Source organism: Prionailurus viverrinus, chromosome B1 (genome assembly GCF_022837055.1).
Source record: "Prionailurus viverrinus isolate Anna chromosome B1, UM_Priviv_1.0, whole genome shotgun sequence".
NCBI lineage: Eukaryota > Metazoa > Chordata > Mammalia > Carnivora > Felidae > Prionailurus > Prionailurus viverrinus.
The window spans coordinates 28,526,147-28,550,606 of NC_062564.1; the positions used below are offsets into that span (position 1 = coordinate 28,526,147).

A 24,460-nucleotide genomic window follows, 5' to 3' on the forward strand; every position below is an offset into this window, starting at 1 on the left:
CCTATGCATCAGTACTCCTGTATCCCTTGGGTAAATTCCTAGCAGTGCTATTGCTGGGTCATAGGGTAGGTCTATTTTTAATTTTCTGAGGAACCTCCACACCGTTTTCCAGAGTGGCTGTACCAATTTGCATTCCCACCAACAGTGCAAGAGGGTTCCCATTTCTCCACATCCTCTCCAGCATCTATAGTCTCCTGATTTGTTCATTTTGGCCACCCTGACTGGCGTGAGGTGATATCTGAGTGTGGTTTTGATTTGTATTTCCCTGATGAGGAGCGACATTGAGCATCTTTTCATGTGCCTGTTGGCCACCTGGATGTCTTCTTGAGAGAAGTGTCTATTCATGTTTTCTGCCCATTTCTTCACTGGGTTGTTTTTCGGGTGTGGAGTTTGGTGAGCTCTTTATAGATTTTGGATACTAGCCCTTTGTCCGATATGCCATTTGCAAATATTAGAGCCTAATTATTGCCAATTTTTATGAATTTTCCATATTAACTTCACAAAAAGGTGTATTGTTAGGGTGCAGAGACCTAGATGTTTATTATATCTTATTAAGGTGTTATTCAATACTTAACATCTTTGAGGTGAAATCTATTTTAATGAAAGTGTGTCAATTTGATTTCTAAGGATTTTTGCTTTTATATTTTGAGGCTATTTTGGTATATACATACAGGTTTAGAATTGTGGCTTAACATTATTTGATCTGTTCTTAAATTTTGTCTATTTTAATATTGATAGAGCTATTCCAGATTTCCTTTGTTTAGGATCTTCCTGATCTATTTCATCTTTTTCCGCAACATTGTCTGACTTTGCTTTTGGTATGTGCCTTGTAATCAGGATATAGTTGGGTTCCAAAAAATCAAGTTTGACCCTTTTTAACTAGAGAACTCAAAAAATTTAGTTTTCTGGGTCTTCCATTCTCCCACACTCATTCTCAACACTGACTCCATATTTCCCCCCTCTACTTGGAGTTTATATTCTACATTAATAATAGTGCTATCACTATACTCCTACTAAACTCTTTTGGAGATTATTTTCATTTAGAGAAATGGATAAAGATAACATATATATTTTAATGTTTGTTTATTCTTGAGAAACAGAGAGCGAGAGAAAGCAACCATGAGCGGGGGAGGGACAGAGAGATGGAGAGAGAGAGAATCCCAAGAAGCTCCGTGCTGTCAGTGCAAAGCCCAATGCAGGGCTCGAACTCCTGAACTATGAGATCATGACCTGAGCCAAAATCAAGAGTCAAGACACTTAAGAGATTTGAGCCATCTAGGTGCCCCTATATATATATATTTTTTTAATTATTACTTTTTAAAATGTTTATTGACAGAGTGTGAGCTGGGCAGGGGCAGAGAGGGAGACACAGAATCTGAAGCAGAGTCCAGGCTCCTCTGAGGTGTCAGCACAGAGCCTGATGTGGGGCTTGCACCCATGAACCGTGAGATCACGACCTGAGCCAAAGCTGGATGCTTAACAGACTGAACCACCCAGGTGCCTCTGTATTTTGGTTTTTAAAAGATTCTTCTTAGCTATAGAATATTCTACAGTTAAAACATTTTTTTAAACATTTATTCAATTTTGAGAGAGACTGGGGGAGGGGCAGAGAGAGAGGGAGACTCAGAACCCAAAGCAGGCTCCAGGCTCTGAGCTGTCAGCAGAGGCTGACGTGGGGCTCATACCCATGGAACGCAAGATCATGACCTGAGCTGAAGTCGGACACTTAAGTCAACTGAGCCACCCAGGTGCCCCTAGAATATTCTACAGTTTTAGCATACAATCCATACTTCAATACATTAACACGAACTACCTACTGAAATCATGTTTAGAAAGAAAAAATGGCTTTTCTATGGTCTAAAAGATACAGCCTACTAGTTCAATTTTTCTTCCGAAAATAAGCCTTATACAAAGAACATTATACTTAAATTACCTCAACACAACTGTTCATCACAGGTCAAGAGGTTTTATTGTCAAAAAAGCAGAACTTTCATTTAAAGTGTACCACAGTAAACCAATTTGTTTCTGTTTAAAATGGAAAGTTTATTTGCTCAGTACACCAAATAGGATGCAAGCACTGTCATGACAAATATACAGAAATATGCAGATCAACATAAAACAGTAATTTAGTTTAAATGAAGGGAAACCTTTTTAAATGTTATGACAACATACTCCCAAGAATCTTCAGTTAATTTAACTATACATTTCAATAAAATAAAGGGTAATGGATTAAGTGGAAGTTAGCTTGCGAATTTTTCTTAAAAATAAAACCCAACTCTATCAATCCATGCCAGTTAAACACTAGAACTAAAATTTCCAAGTAAGTGCAAAAGGAGATGAAAGAGTTAGTTACCTTTTTTGCTTCAACAGTCCAGAGGAAAATGGTTACTACAAATACAGCAGGCAAACTGTTAAGACTGACCGATCTAGAACATAGTGTTGTACTAAGTTTCAGTCTCAAATTGTGCTAAATGCTCATCATTAGTATGGCACATTTTGGTCCATAATATGGTTTTAATGCCAAGACAGATCCCAATTTGTTACAGAAACACATAGATTACTGTTGCTTTTTTTGTTTTGTTTTTAAATATATATATTTTAAAAAGCCAGGTATACTTCCACATACAAAGGCAGGTTTTTCCCAGGAGGAATTTACAGGAAGTAGTCTGGGGTGCGCCGGGTAACATGAGGCTCTCCACGACGAGGTGCTGGGTCAAACTGAAGGCTATATGTGGCAAAAAAAGAAAGCAAATAGTTAAAGGATTTGAAGTTAATGAAGAAGACACTGCGGTAGAGCAGTGCTGTTTCCCATTTTTACTATGTTGTTTACAACTATTCCGATTTTCTGAGTCAATTTTGGCAGTTTGTCTTTCTAGGAATTTGTCCATTTCACCCAAGTTACCTAATTTGTTGCCATACCGTTACTCACTGTATTCTAATTCTTTTTATTTCAGTAGGGTCTTGCAGTGATTTTTGGTATTGTGAATCTTTACTCATTTTTGGTTGGCCTGTCAAGGCTTTTTGATTTTGTTGGAAAGAACTTCTGGTTTTGACTTTTTTCTATTTGTCTACTATTTCATTTTACTTCCTTCCAAATGCTTGCACTGGATTTAGTTTGCTCTTCTTTTTCTAGGGTCTGTAAAGTACAGTTAGGTTACTGACTTGAGATCTTTCTAAAAATCTGATTTTTAATATAGGCATTTACAGTTATTTATTTCCCTGCAAATACTGCTTTCATCAAATCCCATGAGTTTTGGCACATTTGGGTAAAATGTTCCATACATGTTAAAGTCTCCAAGTACTGTTGAACTACCTCTTTCAGTTCTGTTCGTTTTGCTCCATAATACTGGTATATGTTCCTAATGGTTTGACTCTCATCATTGTGAAATGTCTTCGTGTAACAATTTTTATTTTGAAATCTATTTTTGTCTGATACTAGTATAACCAGGTCAGCAGTCATGTGGTTGCTGTTAGCAATGGTATATCTTTTTTTTTTTTTTTTTTTTTTACTTATTTTCAACCTATTTGTTTTTAATCTATGTTTCCTGTAGACATCATAAAGCTGGATCTTTAAAAAAACAATCTTGATAATTTTTGTCTTTTGAGTGCATTACTCAAACCACTCATTCACATTTAATACTGATATGACTGGATTTATACCTGCCACTTTTTGTCTTGTTTCTTGGTTCCTACTTTAACTGCTTTTTTATTAAAAGCATATTTTGGGGTGCTTGGGTGGTTCAGTTAGTTAAGCATTGGACTCTTGATTTCAGCTTGGGTCATGATCTCAAGGTTGCTGAGAATAAGGCTCATGTCAGGCTCTGGGCTGACAGCGGAGAGGCTCCTTGGGGTTCTCCCTCTCTGTGCCCCTCCCCTGTGCTATCTAAATAAATGAACATTAAAATAATAAAAGCATATTTTCTAGTGTGCCATTTAAATTCCCTTAATAACTTTAGCTATTTTTCCTAAATTATTTTGTTATTGGTTGCTGTAGATCTTAACCATACATCACTTAACTTATGGAATTCTACTTAAGATTCATAAATTCTAGTGATTTAAGAGACATTTCTACTATATAGTAAGCTCCTTTCCATTTCCTTTTTTTGCTACTGATGTTATGTTACAATCTCCAAAATGCATTATCATAATTACTATTTCATATAATCTCATGCCCTTAAAGAAGCTGAGGAGAGTGTGTAGATTGTTAACCTTCTCATTTTTTAAAATATTAATTTATTTTTGAGAGAGAGACACAGAGTGTGAGCAGGGGAGGAGCAGAGAGAGACACAAAATCTGAAGCAGGCTCCGAGCTGTAGGCACAGAGTTCGACGTGGGGCTCAAACTCAGAAACCGCGAGATCATGACCTGAGCCGAAGTCGGATGCTTAACGGAGACTGAGCCACCCAAGTGCTCCCAAAGTTTATTTTTTAAGAGAGTGTGAGTGGGGAGTGGCAGAGAGAGAAGGGTAGAGAGGATCCAAAGCAGGCTCTGCATTGACAGCACAGAACCTGATGTGGGGCTTGAACTTAGGAACCACAAGATCATGACCTGAACCAAAGTTAGACACTTAACTGACTGAGCCACCCAGGAGCCAACCTTCTCATTTTTTATTCATACTCTTCCTTTAGACTGAAGTTATCATCAATTAAGAAACATACATGACAGTAATTGCAAATGACAGTATAATTTCATCTTCATAACTGATTCAAAAACCAGCTGCATGTGGGTGCAAAAAATACAGATGTATTTGTAGTACAGTTGAACTTTTAAGAAATGTAAAACACCAAAGGGCAAAGAAGAGCCTTTCCTGGCTTCCTTGGATCACAGTCAACACTGGGAGACAGGAAGACTATGCATATGTATTAACTATACCTACAACAGGAATAATTAGTGTAGCATTTGGGGGCATTCTTTTTTTTTTTTTTTTTTTAAACATTTGAGAGTGAGCACATATGTGTGTGAGCTGGGAAGGGGGGTGCAGAAAGAGGAGAGAGAAAATCCCAAGTAGGCTCTGTGCTGTCAGCGCAGGGCCCGATGCAGGGCTCAATCCCACAAACATGAGACAATGACTTGAGCTGAAATCAAGAGTTGGACAATCAACCAACTGAACCACTTAGCTGCCCTTGGGGCATTCTTGAAAACATTCCCAAGCCACACAGAGACAGTGCTGGGTCAAACAGTTTATCCCCAAAATTCATACTCATTTAGAACCTCACAACGTGACACTATTTGGAAATAAGGTCTTTGCAGATATTATCAGATAAGGTGAGGTTATACTTGATTAGGTTGAGCCCTAAATTCAATCTGATGGTATCCTCAGAAGGAACATACAGAGGAGAGTGCCACGTGAAGACAGAGACAAAGAGTGAGAGATGCATCTATAAACCAAGGATTCCAGGAGCCAGGAGAAGCTAGGGAGAGGCAAGAAAGGATTCTTTACAGGGAACACCACCATGCCAACCCCCTGATTGCAAACTTTTAGCCTCCACATGTGTGAGAATAAATTCCGTTCAGGAACCCACTTGGTGGTAATTTGTTACAGGAGCCCTAGGAAACTAATCAACAAATGGGTATAACCCTCAATGGTACTAGGGCTTAAACACAATCTCTAATCAATTACTGGCCAATAAACAAGTTCCTCTGACCCAGAAGCAACTCCTAGGAAGCCAGGCTTAAAATCCCAAACACATACATCTCTGACAGTCTGGAAAACTACACTTTGTGTCATTCTTAAGCTTGTGCCCTCTCAGGACTAAACACAGACACACACACAGACACACACACACACACACGCACACACACACCCCAACATACTGGTGCTTTGTTGAACTGTGAGCCAAAATGTAAATTCTTTCGACTGTGACAGCAACTTCTAAGCCACATACATTTCCATGCATCTTACTAGTTTAGGGTGGGCCCTAACATTCACTAACCAAGGAGGCTTCAGCACAACCTCTGACCAATAAGTAGCCTGTGCCTACAGAGAGGGGACTTCGAAATAACTTTGTTGTGTAGTTTAACAGAGGCTAAAAGATTAAAACCAGAAAAAAATATGAGCAGGGTCCAGAGCGGAGTGACTGTGGAGTAGTTTCTGTACAAGGGATCTGGAAAGAGGGAGGGAACACACTATGGCTCAAATCCCACAGATTGTGGCTGTTATTACTGAGATTTAGATTTTTTAGAATGTTTCTCTATGGGCTGCATGCATTTAGGACAATATTCAAAAGCATGTAATAATTGTTTAAAATCACTTTTTCGAGCTAAATGATCGTCTCTGTTGGGAAGAGGGTTTGCCAAGTTCCTTACTCCACTATTTGAGAAGCAGAAATCCTCTTTTTTTTTTTTTTTTTAGAGTTTATTTGAGAGAGCAAGCAAGCAAGCATGTGCAAGCAGAGGAGTGGCAGGGAGAGAGACAGAATCCCAAGCTGGCAGTGCAGAGCCTGACGCGAGGCTCAATCCAAAGAACTGTGAGATCGTGACCTAAGCCAAATCAAGAGTTATAAGCTTGACTGGGAGACACCCAGGAGCACCAGAAATCTATCTACATTTAAAGTTTTCCTTCTAAAAGCAATTATATACAATTTAAAAATTGTATTTAACATCAAGTTACTTACAAGGAGTATTTTAAAGTGTCATCTAATTCCATGATAGCAGCCTGGTTCCCACAACGATAACAGTAATTGGGTGCGCTGAAAATGGTAACCACATTCCGATCATGACACCAATTGTATCCCTGCAGCATTAAAAAAAACAACACAAAATATTTCATTATAAAATTATAATATTGACACAGGTAAGTTTAGAAAACTAAATTCAAAAATTATAAATATTCTTGGTGGAAACGTAGTCTTCTATGCTACCTTATATGGTATCCATCCTTAACACTGCACCTGCACTGAATACTCAACTGTTGGGCACAGGGTTCTGTGACACCGAGGCTCAGTAATGGTGTTGTTCTACTTAGATCTATACTTCAGCTCTTGGCTACAATGTGTATTAAAATTTCTCCCACAATGATGGAAGACTTCACATAACTTTTCTTATAAATTGTATCAACTTTTGCTTTATGTTTAGAATCTGTTTATTACTAGGTAAACAAAAACCTAGAATTATTTCTTCCCTAGATCACTAGGCCAGTTTTTATCAGTAATGACCTCTTTTTATTTCAAAATATACCTTTTATCTTAGAGCCTATTTGATTCACATTATTAATTGACTTTGGATAACTATCTAATTGATATGCCAACATACTATTTTCCCTCTTTCTAGGCTGCACTGTCATGTTTTACTTCTAAGTTTTACTCTTTATTTTTTCATTATGTTTTAGATTCATCCCAAGTTAACAGCTGAATTTTGATTATCTACTTCAGACTTTCAGTATTTTAGGGAAATAAAAATTTTCATCCATTCACATCTCTCTCTCATGATTACTGATAGAATTAGGTTTATCTTTTACTGTATGAATTTATAGTCCTTATTAACCATATTCTCACTCCTCCTGCCTCAATTGGGTTGAAGTTTTCTCTAACATCTTTATTTTTTTTTTTATTATTTTTTGTAATGTTTATTATTTTTGAGACAGAAAGAGAGCAAGCAGGGAAGGGGCAGAGAGAGAGGGAGACACAGAATCAGAAGCAGGCTCCAGGTTCTGAGCTGTCAGCACAGAGCCCAATGCGGGGCTTGAACCCACAAACTGTGAGATCATGACCTGAGCTACAGTCGGCCACCCAACCGACTGAGCCACCCAGAGGCCCCTTTTTCTAACATCTTGAAGCTACTCCCTACTGGTTTGAAAAGACAAAACTCTGTTTCTATTCCTTTAGTATTTATAAAACAGTAACATCATGGTAGAAAAATCTGGTGGCCACTACCTTAACTGATTTAAGCAGATACCACCAACAAACTATAGGGTAAATAGATTCCATGACTTGAATATGATGCACTGAGAAGCATATCACATTATTCTGCAATATGCCTGCCAAAAATGCATATCCTGAATCATAAGGAAACATCAGTCTACAAAATAAAATTGCTTGTAGTCTTCAAAAATGTAAAGATTATGCAAAACAGAGAATCTGAGGAATTATTTCTACATCAAAGGAGTCCAAACAGCATGATCCTGGATTATACATGCTCATACATAATTAAATTTTCCTATCAAGAACATTAGTGGTATACTGAAAAACTCAAATGAAGTGTTTAGATTAGATCATAGTAATATATCAATGCAAATTTCTGGACTGCAAGAACTATACTGTCATAATATAAGAGAAAAACCTTTATTTTTGCAAAATATACATGGAAATTTGGAGATAAAGGAGTACCATATCTTCAATTGGCATTCAAGTAAGTTTAAAAGAAAGTAATGTGTGCATGGAGGAAGGGAAGCTGGAGGGTAGAGATGGAATGCTAAAGCAAAGATGAAAATATGTGAAAATTTTTGTATTTGCAGAATCTGAGTGTAGGATACAAGGAAATTTTTTGGTAATACTTTTGCAACTTTTCTCTGGCCAACTAGTACTACCTGCTAAAACCAGCCAAATATTTTCTTCATTAATTTAGGTAATAGGGAGGACTATTTCATGAAGCCTTATTATAGAGATATAGATTTATTTGAAATAAAGATCATCGTGCAAGAAAAGGACATACCTCCATTACAAGTTGGTGAGCTCGAGAAACCAGTGTGAGACCGTTGGCATGGTTAAATGTTTCAGAAATGTCTTGTCCAAATGTGTAGCCAGCACCACGTGGTGAAATACCCCACCCACCACGATCATCTGGATCTGACCACAACAGATCACACATTGGGCCCTGGCCAAGAAAATTAAGTACATGTCATAAATTATTGACAGTTAAGTTTAACTCCTTTAGCTTTACTACAGTATGGTTGTATTTATTTTTAAAATTAAAACTAAAATTACCTCATGTGGAACTTCTTGTAAACGATCCAAGGCTCTTATATGATCCAGTGTATCTATGGATGGAGAGAGGCCACCATGAAGGCAGAATATCTGTTTATGAATTAAAAAAAAAAAAAGAGAGAAAAGAGTGTTTTGTTAAATGCTGAAAGTTAACAGAGAGCCAATAATGGTTATTATAAATGTCAATCCTAAGAGCTCTTCTTTTCAAAAGTTTAATAATACTTGGAAAGTTTATAAAATACAGTGGAAAAGGAAACAAAAATCACATCATCAGAGATAGTTGATACTTTGAAATATTTCTTCTTGGGGTGCCTGGGTGGCTCAGCTGGTTAAGCATCTGACCTGGTTTCGGCTCAGGTCATGATCTCACAGTTCTTGAAATTGAGCCTGAATCAGCCTATGTTCTGACAGCACAGAGCCTATTTAGGATTATTTCTCTTCCTCTCTCTCTGCTCCTCCCAACTCACGTGCATGCCACCTCTCTCAAATAAACTTAAAAAAAATTTTTTCCCCTTATATTCCTAAATATTTTGTATAGGGTTTTTTTTTCCCTTCTCTAGTGGATGTGAGTTCCATTCTTGTGATTCACCATTACATTTTCTGACATATAAAATTTTTTCTCATATACCAAAGACTATCAATTCCTGCTCCATTTTTCAGCTTTCTTAAGAGTTCTCGGAGTACATAATTGTGTTAGCAAGAATATTTGTTAATTTCTTCTCAGTGTTTATTCCTTTTAATTCTTTTTATTGATCAGTGCACTGGTTAGAACTTCCGAAACAAAACTGAGAAATACAAATTTGGGGGGTGGGTGGGTAAAATATCTATTCCCAGACCCATCCTCTAGGGAAGCTTTAAGAGGGCATTTTTCTCCTGATTTTGATGAGATTTCTGATGTTTTGCTGATTAAGTATAATCAATGTAAGTTTCTTTATTCAATTAGTATTATTTTATTTTACTACTTAACTGAGTTTTATTTTTTGGTGCTTGCCATGTCTGGTTTGGCATTGAGGTTATACTACTAGCCTCAAAGAATGAATTTTGAAGCTCTCCATCTTTGCCTAACCTCTGGAACACAGATGTACCTTTGGCAGAATTTGCCTATAAAACTATCTAGACCTGGTTACTTTTCCAATTCCTTCTAAGTTTGGTAGTCTATTTACACTGGCCTAATTTCCTTAAAAACGAATTTGCCAAAATAAATTCATCTATTTTTTCAAGTTCAATAGAATAAATCTGTACCCTATGTTATTGTGATTGTAAGTAAGCACATTCACACTGATAGTAATGCCTTATCATTCCTAGTGGTTTTTTGGTACCAATTTCTGCTTTTATCTTTATTTCTTAAATGTTTATTTATTTTGAGAGAGAGGGAGAGAATCCCAAGCAGGCTCCGTACTGTCAGCACAGAGACTGACTTGGGGATCGATCCCACGAACCATAAGATATGACCTGAGCCAAAATCAAGAATGCATGTATGAGCTGGGGAGGGGGCAGAGGGGGACAGAGGGAATTTTAAGGAGACTCCACAGTCAGCATGGAGCCCAAGTACAGGCTTAATCCCACGACCCTGGGATCATGACCTGAGCCTGATCCTAAATTAAGAGTCAGATGCTCAACCAGCTGAGCTACTCAAGTGCCTGAAAGCATGCCCTTCTTAGTGAGAAGGTCTAATACACAATATTACTTCTTGCAATTACCATGAAAACAGGAATAAAAAGTTAATGGTAGTCAGCAAACTGTGTATGTGTGGAGCTAGTTTTAAAAAACAGCTTTGGGGGCGCCTGGGTGGCGCAGTCGGTTAAGCGTCCGACTTCAGCCAGGTCACGATCTCGCGGTCCGGGAGTTCGAGCCCCACGTCAGGCTCTGGGCTGATGGCTCAGAGCCTGGAGCCTGTTTCCGATTCTGTGTCTCCCTCTCTCTCTGCCCCTCCCCGTTCATGCTCTGTCTCTCTCTGTCCCAAAAATAAATAAACGTTGGAAAAAAAAAAAAATTTAAAAAACAGCTTTGCTTTACTAGTATTGCACATCAGGGTCTTAAGCATTTATTTATGGTATTTATCTATAACAAAAAAAGCATACTGGCAAATACTTTGGCCAAAATATTTATACATCTGAGAACAACAGGGAAATCTTCTGGTTACAATGTGCATAAAACTTACCCCCAATTCCATATTCTGAAATTTTAATTATAAGGAAAAGCAGAAAAAGCTAAGGAGAGGTGGGTAGCATGTCATGTAAATCAAAACCCTAAATTACTATTAGAAAATCTTAAAAAAACAAAACAAAAAACCAAAAACACAGCTTTTCTTTTATTCCCGCCCCCCCCCCCATATAAGCACATACACACCTGTCCATCTACTAAAGCTGTAAGTGGAAGATAATCAAATAGATCTGTAAAATATTTCCAAACATTGGCATTTCCATACTTTCGTAGACATTCATCATAAAAGCCATATACTTGGGTAATTTGTCGGCTTTCATGGTTTCCTCTCAATATTGTAATGCGCTCTGGATAACGCACCTGGAGGAAAAGCAAAAAAAAATTCATGGGATAAAGCATATTGTTACTAGTGTTAATCTTAAGCAAATTTCTGACCTATTTCTTTAAATGGCTCTTTTGTTTGCTATTACATTAAATGCTAATTCTTTTTCAGAGTTAAACATCTTCTCATTCTTTGACTGACCTTTGAAATATTTATGGTCCTTCTTCATTACTATTTATACCACCTTCATTGGAATCTTATTAACTGATATTACTGTTAATAAAATTATATATGATGCTTGGTATTTAATGTCTTCTTCATCCTCAAATAATTACTAGTCTTCTAGGTCTTTCCAGACACTACGATATCTTACTGCTAAATGGATACCAAAGGTCAAAGATTTGAACCCAAGACAAACTACTCTATACAGTAACTTGTCTCTCTCCTTTCAATTTTTATTTCCCACGGAAAGACTGTATTTGCTAACAAAAACACAAAAATAGGCCCTTCCCAAATCTGGGCAAGATTTCAAATGTATTTAGTCTCCTCTTCATAAAAATACACAGAGACATACCTTATAAGCGTACTATTTAGTTAGGAGTGTGCCTGATAAGAAGTATGAAAAAGCATCAGATTCTGTAAAGCAAATTAACCAAAAAGCTGCATACGCATACTTCAATTTATACGTATTTATTAACTAACCATTATGTGTCCAACATTAAGCTCAGTGTTTAAAAGTAGGTGCCAGGTCCACATAAATGCAATACGTGACTTACGCTGTTTAGGGACTAATCTTACTAAGGAGCTATGAGACGTAAATACTACAAGGCAATAAACCATTATGGTAATATAAATTAGGAGTGGAAGAGTAATTTTCCTAGTACTTAAGAGTAGAAGGAACAAGGCTAAAAAAAATGGCTGGAGGCTTCAAGAATAATGTAGGACTTAAGCTGACTCTTGGCAGAAGGGGGTAAGAAATCAGAGTCATCTTGTGGGAAAATCCAATAAGGAAATAATGAAGACGGGCAGAGTGTTTTGAAACTCTCTGATTTGAAATACGGAGTTTATGCTACCAACTACTAGCAAGCAAATTCAAGCTAGACTACAGAAGGCCAGCCAAAGGGTTTGATTCTGTAGGCAACATGGAATCTCTGAAGAGTTTGGGGACAAAAAAGTAACAAGACGAAGTGTTAAATAACATTTAATCTCAAAGCATATGCAAGCAAGGCACATTTGGAGAGGTCAGAAACATTAGATACCACACTTACACTAGCTGAAGCTATGAAGTGATGAAGATACGTATTGTGTGACAGAAAAAAACAGACACAGGAATAACAAGACTTCTCAAGGCAAGAATTAAAACAAACTTATACTACCTGACTATGAGGGATACCTGACTAAATAAAAAATGATCCTAAGACTTCAGCTGCGAATTACCAAAGGGAAATGATTTACCAGGAGTAGGCAGGACAAGTTAAATGTTAACATTTTCATTTTTCTCTTTTTTACAAGATGTAAAACCAATGGTTATATTTTAAGGGGCTATAAATTGAATGGATCATAAAATAGAACAGATGATATGCAATACTGTCATGCTTGTCTTTTGCTAGTTTGAGGCTTGAAAACAAAATTGAATTTCATTAATCATACCTTTAATGCCACAAGAAGAGTCACAGTCTCCACTGAGTAATAGCCCCTGTCTACATAGTCGCCCATGAATAGATAGTTTGTATCTGGTGATTTTCCACCAATTCTAAAGAGTTCCATAAGATCATGGAATTGACCATGCACATCTCCACACACGGTAACAGGACAACGAACCTCTTGCACATTTGATTCTTTTGTTAAAATTTCCTTAGCCTGTTAAAAGAAAATATGGAGAAAAAAGATACCTTAGAAAATCATAAAACTAAAACCACAATGAGACACCACACTACATATACTAGGATAGCTAAATTTCAAAGGTAACAACTGTCTCTGAGGATGCAGAGAAATTGGAACTCTCGCACACTGTTGGTGGGAATGTAAAATGGCACAGCTGCCGTGGAAAAGTCTGGCAGTTCCTCAAAATGTTAAACATAGAATTACCATGTGATCCAGCAATTCTGTTCCTAGACATATACTTAAGAGAAACGAAAACTTAAGTTTACACATGTTCATAGCAGCTTTATTCTTAACAGCCAAAAAGTGGAAACTACCCAAATGTCCAGTAAATGATTAGGGGATAAATAAAATATGGTATTGCTCATTTGATAGAGTATCATTCAGCAATAAAAAGTATTGATACAGGCTGTAACTCTGAACATGTTAAGTGCAAGAAGTCAGTCACAAATGGGCATATGTTGTATGACTCTATTTACATGAAATATTCAGAACAGGCAAATATACAGAGACAGAAAGATTAATGGTTGCCTAAGGCTGAAGGATTAGGGGATAAAAGCTAAGAGGTACAGTGTTCCTTTTGTGGGCAATGAAAATGTACTAATATTGTTCTAATATTGTGGTAATATTTAGTATATCTGCAATACACTAAAAAGTCAGTGAGCTGACTGAATTCTGAATGCACTGTATTTATTAGAAATGTATCAATAGGAATTCCATCTCAAGAAATCTTTCATTTAAAAAAATAATCTTATTTGCATTTTTTAAAAGGTCAATACAGAAAAGTTACCAATTATTCAAATGTTTTGTACTTCTTACACCAATTCATAGGCTAACATTCAACTTCCTTATTCCAACTATTTTACATTTGAGTCAAATTAAAACATAGCATTAGTCAGGGCTCCTGGATGGCTCAGTCGGTTAAGTGGCTGACTTCAGCTCAGGTCATGATTTCACGGTTCAGGAGTTCAAGCCCCGTGTCAGGCACTACACTGACAGCTCGGAGCCTGGAGACTGATTCGGATTCTGTGTCTCCTTCTGTTCCTCTCCCCTTCTCGCACTCCTGTGTCTCTCTCTCTCAAAAATAAATAAAGATTAAAAAAAACCCAAAAACACAGCATTAGAAGTCCTTGAAGGACAGGAATTATGTGTAAACCATGGCAAAATACGTAAATAAACAGGCTAAATTAAAGTTCATTAAGTCTCATCTAGCCAGCAACTTTGCCTAATAGAAAAAGAGCCCAGAAACAGAGAAAATTAAAAAGGCCTCTTAAAGTAATAAAACAGATATGATAAAAGTTTATGTACCTCCCTACCAACCTGCCAGAAGAGTCTCTTAGGCCTTCTTTTGGGCCTAGTTACTTAATTATGTGCAAAATTTTAATAAGCTATTTATAGAGTTTTCAGATCTATGGTAGATGCGGAACAGAAAACCATGAAGAATAAGAGGGAAGAACTGGACCAACGAAGACATACAAAGTAAGGCGAAGGTAGAGAAAATGACATGGCAACAAAAGTCAAACACTAAGGATGAAGCTTACAGTAGGACCTGGTAGAGGAGAGCTTAAGACTGTAGGAGAGTAGAATTTTAGGGACAGACATTTCTCTGCCTTGGCAGATGTGATCATCTGAAGAGCATTTAAAAACATGAATTTTCAATGTCTATACAGAAGTTTCTGCTGCTCTGCATCTCTGTCAACGCTTTAACATTCTTGCCAATGGGTCAGAAATAGTATCTTTTAATTTGCAACTCTAATAGGTACACTTTTTTTAAAGTAGCTTTTTATGTTTACTGGTCATTGAATTTTTTTTTTTTTTTTTTTTTTTTTGGTGAAATACCTACTCACAAAATTAGCCTAATTTTCTATTTGGTTGTTTATATTTTCCCTATAGAGTTGTACCAATTTTTTTTTTTAATTATGAATATTCACCTTTTATTGGTTTTACGCATTTTAAATATCTTCTCTCAATCTGGGGCTGGTGTTTTTATTTCGCTTCTAGTGTCACTAGTTAAGTTTCTTTTATTGTTTCGAAGACAGCCAAATCTATTTCTTTTCCTCCTTTACAGTTTCTGGTGCTTGGGTCTTGTTTTAGAAATTGTTCTCCACATCTAGGTCCAAAAAGGCACTCCTGTATTTTTTTTTTTTTAAGTAGGCTCCCCACCCAGCACGTAGCCCAACGCTGGGCTTGAACTCACGAGATCAAGACCTGAGCTGAGATGGAGTCTGAACCACCCAGGTCCTACAGCACTCCTGTGTTTTTATCCCAGTTTGCCTTTTCACATTTAACAGATCTTGAACTCAACTGGAATTTGTTATAACGTAGGGATTCATTTTTTAAAAAAGATTTTCTTTTTAAGTAATTTCTACACCCAAAGTGGGGTTCAAATACACAACCCCAAGATCAAAAGTCACATGCTCTACCGACTGAACCAGCTAGGCGCCTTTGGGAACTTTTTATTTTTCTTAGTGGTTACTCAGCTAGTCCAGCACTATTTATATAGTGCCAGCCTTTTGTAAAGACCAACATTCTGTTTCCTGATTTCTTATTTGTACTGGAAACTGCCCTGTACACTTTCTCAGATTCCTTTATAATTCTTTTTCTTAGGAAGCTGCCTGTCGGGGGGACTGGGTGGCTCAGTCGGTTGAGCATCCAACTTCAGCTCAGGTCATGATCTCGTCATTGCCCATGAGTTCGAGCCCCGCATCAGGCTCTGGGCTGACAGCTTGGAGCCTGGAGGCTGCTTCAGATTCTGTCTCCCTCTATTTCTGTCCCTCCCTTGCTCATGCTCTATCTCTCAAAAATAAAATAAAACATTAAAAAATATTTTTAAAAAAGAGAGAAAAAAAAAAAGGAGCTGCCTGTCTTCTGAACTGTACTGCTGTCATCACTGATGGTACCCTGAGCTGGCTAGAATTTAAGGTGAAGTTGTGGACCTGGTTGGTCCTCACGCTGAGCCCTAACTATGCCAAGTTGCTCCTCTATTTCCAGGCATGGAATGACACATGGTGGGGATGTGGGATCTGGTCTATTGAGCAAGTGCTGAAGGCAGGATGCACAATCCGGAAACAGGTGGGGGTCATCTGGAGTGCACCTTGACCAGCGGGAAGAGGGAGTAAAGAAGGGAAGAGGGAGTAAAGAAGGGAAGAGGGAAATAAATTGCCAGCCTGGTTTTTCCTTTCATGGACTTCTCTGAGGTATGATTTATCTGGACTTGGCAGAAGCCTCACCTCCCAAGGTAATGCATCATATATCACATTGCTTCACAGCTTTCTCACCTGATTTTTGGGCTACCTGGGCTTGTACAGTCCCTGAATAAAGTGTCAGCATCTTAACCTTGCCTCAGATTCCCTTCTCACTGGTCTACTACCCCTGCATCAGTAACAGACTAATTTAATTCTATGAGAAATGATGGTAACAGAGAACTGAGGCTCTCTTCCTTACTCCTTTTATTCAAAATTATTTGGTTTTGGTCCTTTCATTAAACCTGCCATATGAATTTTAAAACTAATTTGTCAAGGCCTATTAAAATTTTGTTGAGATTTTGACTCAAATTGCTCTGAATTTATATATTTGGAGTAGGCATCTTTAGAATATGAAGTTTTTACACTGATAAATATAGTACTGACAATTATTTCAGATCCCCTTTATTCTTCAGTCAAGTTTTTTATTTTTTTATTTTTATTTTTGAGAGAGAGACAGAGTGTGAGCGGGGGAGGGGCAGAGAGCGAGAGCAAAACACAGAATCAGAAGCAGGCTCCAGGCTCTGAGCTGAGGGCACAGAGCCTGACGCGGGGCTTGAACTCACAAGCTGTTGAGATCATGACCTGAGTGCAAGTCGGACGCTTAACTAACTGAACCACCCAGGCACCCCTGGTCAAGTGTCTTTTAATTGTCTAATAATGTCTACTTGTTATTGCAGCTGTCATACATAATCCAAGATAATCTATATTTGATACTGTCCTGGGATTTTAAAAATATCTCTTATGCCAGATTTTTACATAATACTCATAACTTAGAATACTTAAAACTTTATTTAAAAATTTTTTTTTTAATTTAGTTTTAAGAGAGAGGGAGAACACAAGTGGAAAAGGGCAGGGAGAGGGAGACAGAGGATCTGAAGAGGGCCCTGCACTGACAGCAGAGAGCCTAATGTGGGGCTCAAACTCAACAATTTGAAGTCATGACCTGAGCTTAAGTCAGTCGCCCAACTGACTGTGCCACTTAAAATTTTACAGATTCCTGAATCCTGGTGATTTCAATCAAAATAAATAAATAAATAAATAAATAAAATAAAAAAAAAAATAAAATAAAATTTTACAGATTCTCTTGGATTTTTCATATACACTCCAGAATGATAATTTTTTTTTCCCTTATAAATCTTGTAATTACTAATGTCTTAGTCTGTTTGGCATTCTACAATAAAAATGCCATAGACTGAGTAGCTTAGAAACAACAGAATTTTACTTCTCACAGTTCTGGAAGCCTAAGAGTAAGATTTCTTAAAACTTAGTAAGATCACACTCCTTTGATTTATAAATATCATCATTTCTTAAGTTAGGGGACATTCTCTTGTCATGACATGGAATCTGCTCTATTTGAATTTCCTATTTCAGAAGTTATAAGGCAATGGGAGATTAAGGAGTACACTTGTGAGAAGCACGAGGTGATGTATGGGACTGGTGAATCATTATATTGTACACCTGAAATTAATATAACACTGTGTTAGACTGGAATTTAAAATTAAAAAAAATTTTAATTACCTGAATTATTTTTAATTATGTTTGTTTTTTTGTTGTTGTCACTTGCATTCCTTGTGATTACCTTAACTTTCTGGAGGTAGATTTTTTTCCTGCTACATCTATTCTGCTTCTTTTGTATTACTACTGATTTTGCCCTCAATGTTTCCTAAATCTCTATTCATCTCCTCCTATGCTATCGTTTTTCAAGCTTCTTTTATTTAATCCACATCACTGTCAGTTGTTTTATAATTTGAGCACATCTGGGTAATTTCTTCCTGTTCCTCGGGATAAGGTTTGCTTTTATTTTTACTTTGGATCTTTTGTACAGTATTTCCCAAGCTATGTTCCATTCTTGCTTGCTGTAATTTGCTTGCCATGCTGTTCTTTGTGGTTGTCTAAACTTTCTATTTATGCCAATATATTGTAGGTGATTTAACTCCCACTCTACCACATGAGACTGGTTTGTTTTCCCCAATGAAACAAGGGTTTAAAGTTTTTTAAAAAAATTATTTAAATAATCTTGACGCCCAACGTGGGGCTCGAACTCATGACTGTGAGATCGAGTTGCATGCTCTTCCAGCTGAGCCAGCCAGGTGCCCCTGAACCACAGGTTTAATGTTGAGGTAGTTAATTTCAATTCTTCTTTATGTAGCCAAGAGAGAAGGTAAGAGGGCTCACAAGAGGGTGTGTGGGGTCTAGAATGCCTACAAACTGCATTTGCTTCTGAGGTTTTTTAGGGCTCACTCCACTCCCATAGGGGTACACTCTCAGACTTTGGACATATTTCCCAATGTCTTGTCTTAGTTTGGGCAGCCATGACACATTCAGTTCTGTCACTGTCATGCCCACCACTCGCTTCCCATTTCTTTCCAATAGCCATTTCCACTATTTCTCAGACAAGAGAGGACCAGATCAAGATCGCACTTAGCTGTCTCTTTTCAGAGACGAAGGATGTCAATGAAAACCCTCCGGGTTTTGCTAGTTTATTCATATGGCTTGGAGTGGCAGGGTACAGTAAGGAGTGGTACTTCGTTGTGCCACTTGGTGATCATAGCCCTGGGCTGTGCCTCTTTTTTTAGTTACTGATTATTTCCTGTCCTTTAACTTTGGCTCAGGTCATGATCTCATGCTTCATGAGCTCGAGCCTGGGGTCAGGCTCTGTGCTGACAGCTCAGAGCCTAGAGCTGCTCCCTCTCTCTCTGCCCCTCCCCTGCTCATGCTGTGTGTGTGTGTGTGTGTGTGTGTGTGTGTGTCTCAAAAATAAATAAAACATTGAAAAAAATATGCTTCTTTGGGGCTCCTGGGTGGCTCAGTTGGTTAAGCATCCAACTTTGGCTCAGGTCATGATCTCACGGTTTGTGGGTTCGAGCCCCGTGTCGGGCTCTGTGCTGACAGCTTAGAGCCTGGAGCCTGCTTCAGATTCTGTGTCTCCCTCTCTGTGCCCCTTCCCCCCTCCCCTCTCTCAAAAATAAATAAAAAAATTTTTTAAAAATGCTTCTTTTCCGTTCGTAAGATTGGCAAAAAAGACATTCACTTACTGTTAGCAAGCCTATTCTCACACCCTACTGGTAGGAATGAACATTTATACATCTTCTTTGGAAAACAACAAAATAGCTAACAAAGTAGCTAACAAAATGTAGCTAACAAAATGTAATGTGATCTAAGGCAAAGACTGCTTAACCTCAATAACTAGTCTCCCCTTCCTTCTCCATAATTAAACTAATTATAGTCAAGGTAGCCATGCTCCCAGCTCAAAGACTCTACTTCTCAGCTGCCTTAGTTCAGGCTCCTACAAAAAATACCACAGACTAGATGGCTTCAACAACACAAACTGCTTCCTCACAATTCTGAAGATTGGAAAGCCCAACACCAAGGTGCCAGCAGATTCAATTCCTGGTGAGGACCTTCATCCTGTTTTGCAGAGGCATGCCTTCTTGCTGTATTCTCACATGGTGGTGAGAGAGTGAGAGAGAGAGAGAGAGAGAGAGAGATTGAGAGAGAGAGAGAGAGGGAGGGAGGGAGAGAAGGAGGGAAGTCATCTCTCCAGAGTCTCTTCTAAATAAGGGCTCTAATCCCATTCATGGGAGCTTTACCTTCATGACCTAACTACCTCTCAAAGGCCCCCTCTCCAAAAACCATCACATTGGTAATTAGGCTTCATCTATAAATTTTGGGGGGACACAAATAGTCCATAGCACCAGCCTCTATGTAGCTACAGATAGCAACAAGACTAAGTTCTGGTCAGTGAGATGTAAGAAGTGTTATGTGGGAACCAGAAAATTTCCTTAAGGAAATGAAGGCATGTCCTTCATCACTCTCCATCCTGTTTCCTGGAATGCTTTATGGGATGGCTGGAACTTCAAAAACCACCTCAGACCACAAGGACAAGAGCTGCTCCCTGGTAACAGCAGAAGAGAGTGCTGGAAGATGTGGCAAGGCTGAAAAAACACCCACAAAGATATAGTCACTTCCTAATCACCAAAACCTGTGAATATTATCCTCGCATGAAAAAGATGTGATTGTGGATTCTGACAGGAGGAGCTTATCCTAGATTATCACAACAGGCATAATGAGGCAGAGGGAGTTTTGGACGGACAGACAAGCGCACACACACCCTCATGTGAAGATAGAGGCGGAATGAAGTGATGCAGCCAAGGAATGTCACCAGCCACCAGAAGCTGTTAAGAGGCAAGGGACAGATTCTCTTAGAGCTTCCAGAGGGTGTGTGGCCCTGCTGACACCTTGATTTTGAACCTCTGGCTTCCAGAGCTGTGAGATAATATATTTCTGCTGTTTTAAGCCACCCAGTTTGTAATATTTTGTTACAGCAGCCACAGAAAAATAATACGGCAAGTGTCTATGGTTTCCTAGTAACTTTGTAGGGCTACCATATCACCTCCAGATATGCCTATATATAAGAAAAATATAAACTGTTACTTTGGTTAAACGCTTTTTTTGGGTTTTTTGTTACACATATGAAAACTAATGCTAATATTGATATAAAGGGCATTTGATATATAAACGAAAAAGATAAGTCCTAAAACTACTTCATGATCACCTATTAAAATAAGGAAAACGGTCTAGGAACTCCACTCCGAGAAGCTGTTTGGCCAATTTTTAAGTGTTAGGTTCTCCAAATAGCTGGTTTAGATCACAAGGGCAAAATACTTATAGCAAAGTCAGCCAAATCCTGTCAAACCACTAACGCATCAGGAAAGCAGGGGCGTAGAGAAGGAAATTCCTCAACAGAAGAACTGAGTTTACAAAAGCCAAATCCCAAAGTCAACAGGATCCTATAAAACAGCTGAAGATTGAGAAAACAATCAGCAGAAGACCTTCAAAAGCAACATAACCTCCTGCAATGTAACTATCAACTGGAAAAAAAAAAAAAAAAAAAGGTCAATGGCAACAGGCTTAAAATGAGAAAATCATTGTCATTTACTTAGCAAACAAAAACTTGCTTTTCAAGTAAACAGGAGCAAGTAACCAAGATTTTGCAGAGTTAAAGAAAATCCTCAAGTCATATAACATTAGTAATTTAACAAGCTAATCACAAGTACAAATCTACTAAAGGAAACATTACCAAAAACAGGAAAAGTTATTTAACATTTGTAACTGCATAGGACAACAGTTGTTAAGATGATAATCCATTCACTTTGATGTATACCATACACAGCAATCACCTGACACATCAAAATACTCCTGAAGAGTAATGTTCATGTATACATGTAACACACATTTGTGAAGTGTGTGTTGTAGGCCAGGCACCAGAGATAAAAAGAGGAACAGGTAAACCCTCTGGCATCAACAGGCTGGTTTAGATGGGCTGCACCAAACAAAATAAAAATTTCTCATACAAAAAGATAAAAGGAGAAGCCTGGGAAAATATTTATAGCACACAAGATAACAGAAACATACTGACATCTATCATCTAAAGATATCTGGAGAACAAACTATGTCTTAAAAAATCACTAACTGGTAGTCAACATTAAGAGGTCATAGTTTTGAGAAACCCTAAGAAACTATACAACAGTGTCTGGGAATATAAATCTCTGAATTAGCCATCTTTGTTTGAACTGTTAAATGGAAGAGGGCTTGTAACTATTTTTATAGTAATGGACTTAAATGTAACTTAAAGTTATACTTTTCTGTATTTTATCAAAAAGTTATTTAAGTCTAAGTAAAGAGATTTGGGGAATATTGATGGCTTTCATACTTTTAAGACTTGTGTGGTGTCTGGGTGGCTCAGTCGGATGAGTGTCCAACTCTTGATTTCAAGCTCAGGTCATGATCTCAGGGTCATGGTATCGAGCCCTGTATTGGGCTCCTTCCTGAATGCCTGCTTAAGATTTTCTCTCTTCCCCCTCTACCCCTCTCCCCTTCTCGCACACGCTCAAATTAAACAAAAACAAAAAAAAAATGTTCCAAGACATGTAATATTGAGACTATGTTGAAGAAACTAATATTGAGACTATGTTGAAGAAACTTTATCTTTTAATATTTCAGGGTTAATTGCTAATAAAGTATCAATCGTACAACCCACATAAAGAAAAGCTCTTTTTGGAACTTAAATTTTAAGAGTATAAAGGGGTCAGGAAACTAAAAAGTTTAACAAAATCTCTATGTTAATGCTTCTGTTGTTGACCCACATGTAAGATGAAAGACAGAGATCATGTAAGGGTAAGCAGGTTCACATTTCTACAAAGACATGTTTCCCATTCACTTCAACTTGTTTTCAGTGACTATTAGTGTCCTATTAACTAATCATAAGGACTGCTGTTAGAATATGTAAAACAAATTGCAATGCAAGTTTGCATATACATTGTAGGAATCACAAAGTCTATCTCCAGATTCATCTATGCCAATTGGATGCACTTAGCCCATACTTTTAATTTGAAGTGACTCTAAGCAGTAGGGACAATAGCAAGTTCTATTCCAAAAGGGCCATTCTCTCCAGTGTTCTAAAACATTTCTCACGTATGATTTTGACTGTGGCTTCATTCTTTGTTAATTTCTACAAAATTTCCAAGCTAAGTTCTCCAGCTTTCCTTTTTTTTTTTTTTTAAGTTTATTTACTTTTGATAGAGAGAGACAGAGACAGAGAGAGTCCCAAGTAAGGCTCCTCACTGTCATCTCAGAGCCTGACACAGGGCCCGATCCCATGAACCATGAGAACATGACCTGAGCTGAAATCAAGAATCAGATGCTTAACCGACTGAGACACTCAGGCGCCCCTCTCCAGGTTTCCTTTTGATTCTAGGCTACCAAATATTGTTTCTGCTTACATTAGCCTGGTAGGCCTTCCCAAGAGTTATGAACAATGTAGCCCATGTTTTTTCTTCTCTTTGCCTATAGTTAGTTAGAGATTATATGTATAGAAATCTTTCAGGAAATAGGGACTCCCCTTCTGGTTCAAATCTGTGTAACCTTATATACTTTTCGTGATCTTGGGGTTGTGAGTTCGATCCCCACGGTGGGTGCAGGGATTAACTTAAAAAATATGCAGTCTTCCTTCCACATGTATAATGTGGAAATAGCTATCCTTTTGCAAACTGATATTCTTTAGGGGTTGATTTTTAGCTGTGTGGTAAGTACATTATTTTATAATCATTATAATACTGAAATTATCCCTTTTGGCAGTGGGGCGGGGGGAGAATACAAACTGGGTTTATTTTTGTCACGTTAAGAAGAAGCCTGGAGGTAGGCATCCTGGACTGGTGCAGCTTCTCAAGGGTCACCAGGACAGCAGGCTCTTTCCGCCTACCTTGTGATCTGCAGCGAACACAATTGTCAACTCATGGTCACAAACTGGTGGTGCAACTCTAGTCACTGTATCTGGTGCCCTATTTCAGCAAGAAGGCAAAGGGACAAAAGACTAAAGAGTACATGCTAGCCTAGTCTATCTATCTTAGAAAACTTTCTCAGAAGTCCCACTCAGCCACTCTGCTACAGCTCACTGGCTGAGACGCACGTTCCCTGCTGCCCCAATCCATCACTGGCATGCGAACAGAATGAGGGTAGAGTCACTAAAAGGTGTAATTCCAATTACAACTGAAGGAAATTTTAAATTATCAATTATCTCCTACATGGGTCTGACAAACAGCTCAAAAATGTCTAAAATCACAAATGAAAGAAACTTTAACCAACTTTACTCCACAAGACAGCTTCCCAATTATGTTCAGGAAAAGAAAAATCAAACTGAACAGCACAAATCATTAGAATGTTCATTCGGAGCTGATGTCTTCTATTTATTACTGTTATTTAAAAAATAAAAAAAAACAACACTCGACTGATGGTTCCAACTCTGAAAAATTCTGCTTGATATGCAACCCTTATCACTTACTGTCTTACTTTAAATATAGAAATAAAAAGCACCAAAATACAAGTATTATCTAAGTCAATTGTTCTTTTAAGGATATACGGTTATCTTA

At 37.8% G+C, this 24,460-nt stretch overlaps 1 protein-coding gene across 1 annotated transcript in view; it reads right to left on the minus strand.

Moving 5' to 3' along the window:
- Positions 1 to 2,022: 2,022 nt before the first annotated feature.
- Positions 2,023 to 24,460, minus strand: part of PPP2CB (protein phosphatase 2 catalytic subunit beta) — a 35,034-nt gene continuing 12,596 nt past the window's right edge. The window contains exons 2-7 of the mRNA XM_047857044.1: positions 13,057 to 13,266; positions 11,271 to 11,444; positions 8,922 to 9,011; positions 8,650 to 8,811; positions 6,615 to 6,733; positions 2,023 to 2,725 (exon numbers count right to left, since the gene is read on the minus strand). Coding sequence (XP_047713000.1) covers positions 2,653 to 2,725; positions 6,615 to 6,733; positions 8,650 to 8,811; positions 8,922 to 9,011; positions 11,271 to 11,444; positions 13,057 to 13,266 — 828 coding nt within the window. The 3' untranslated portion in view covers positions 2,023 to 2,652. The remainder of the gene's footprint in view (positions 2,726 to 6,614; positions 6,734 to 8,649; positions 8,812 to 8,921; positions 9,012 to 11,270; positions 11,445 to 13,056; positions 13,267 to 24,460) is intronic.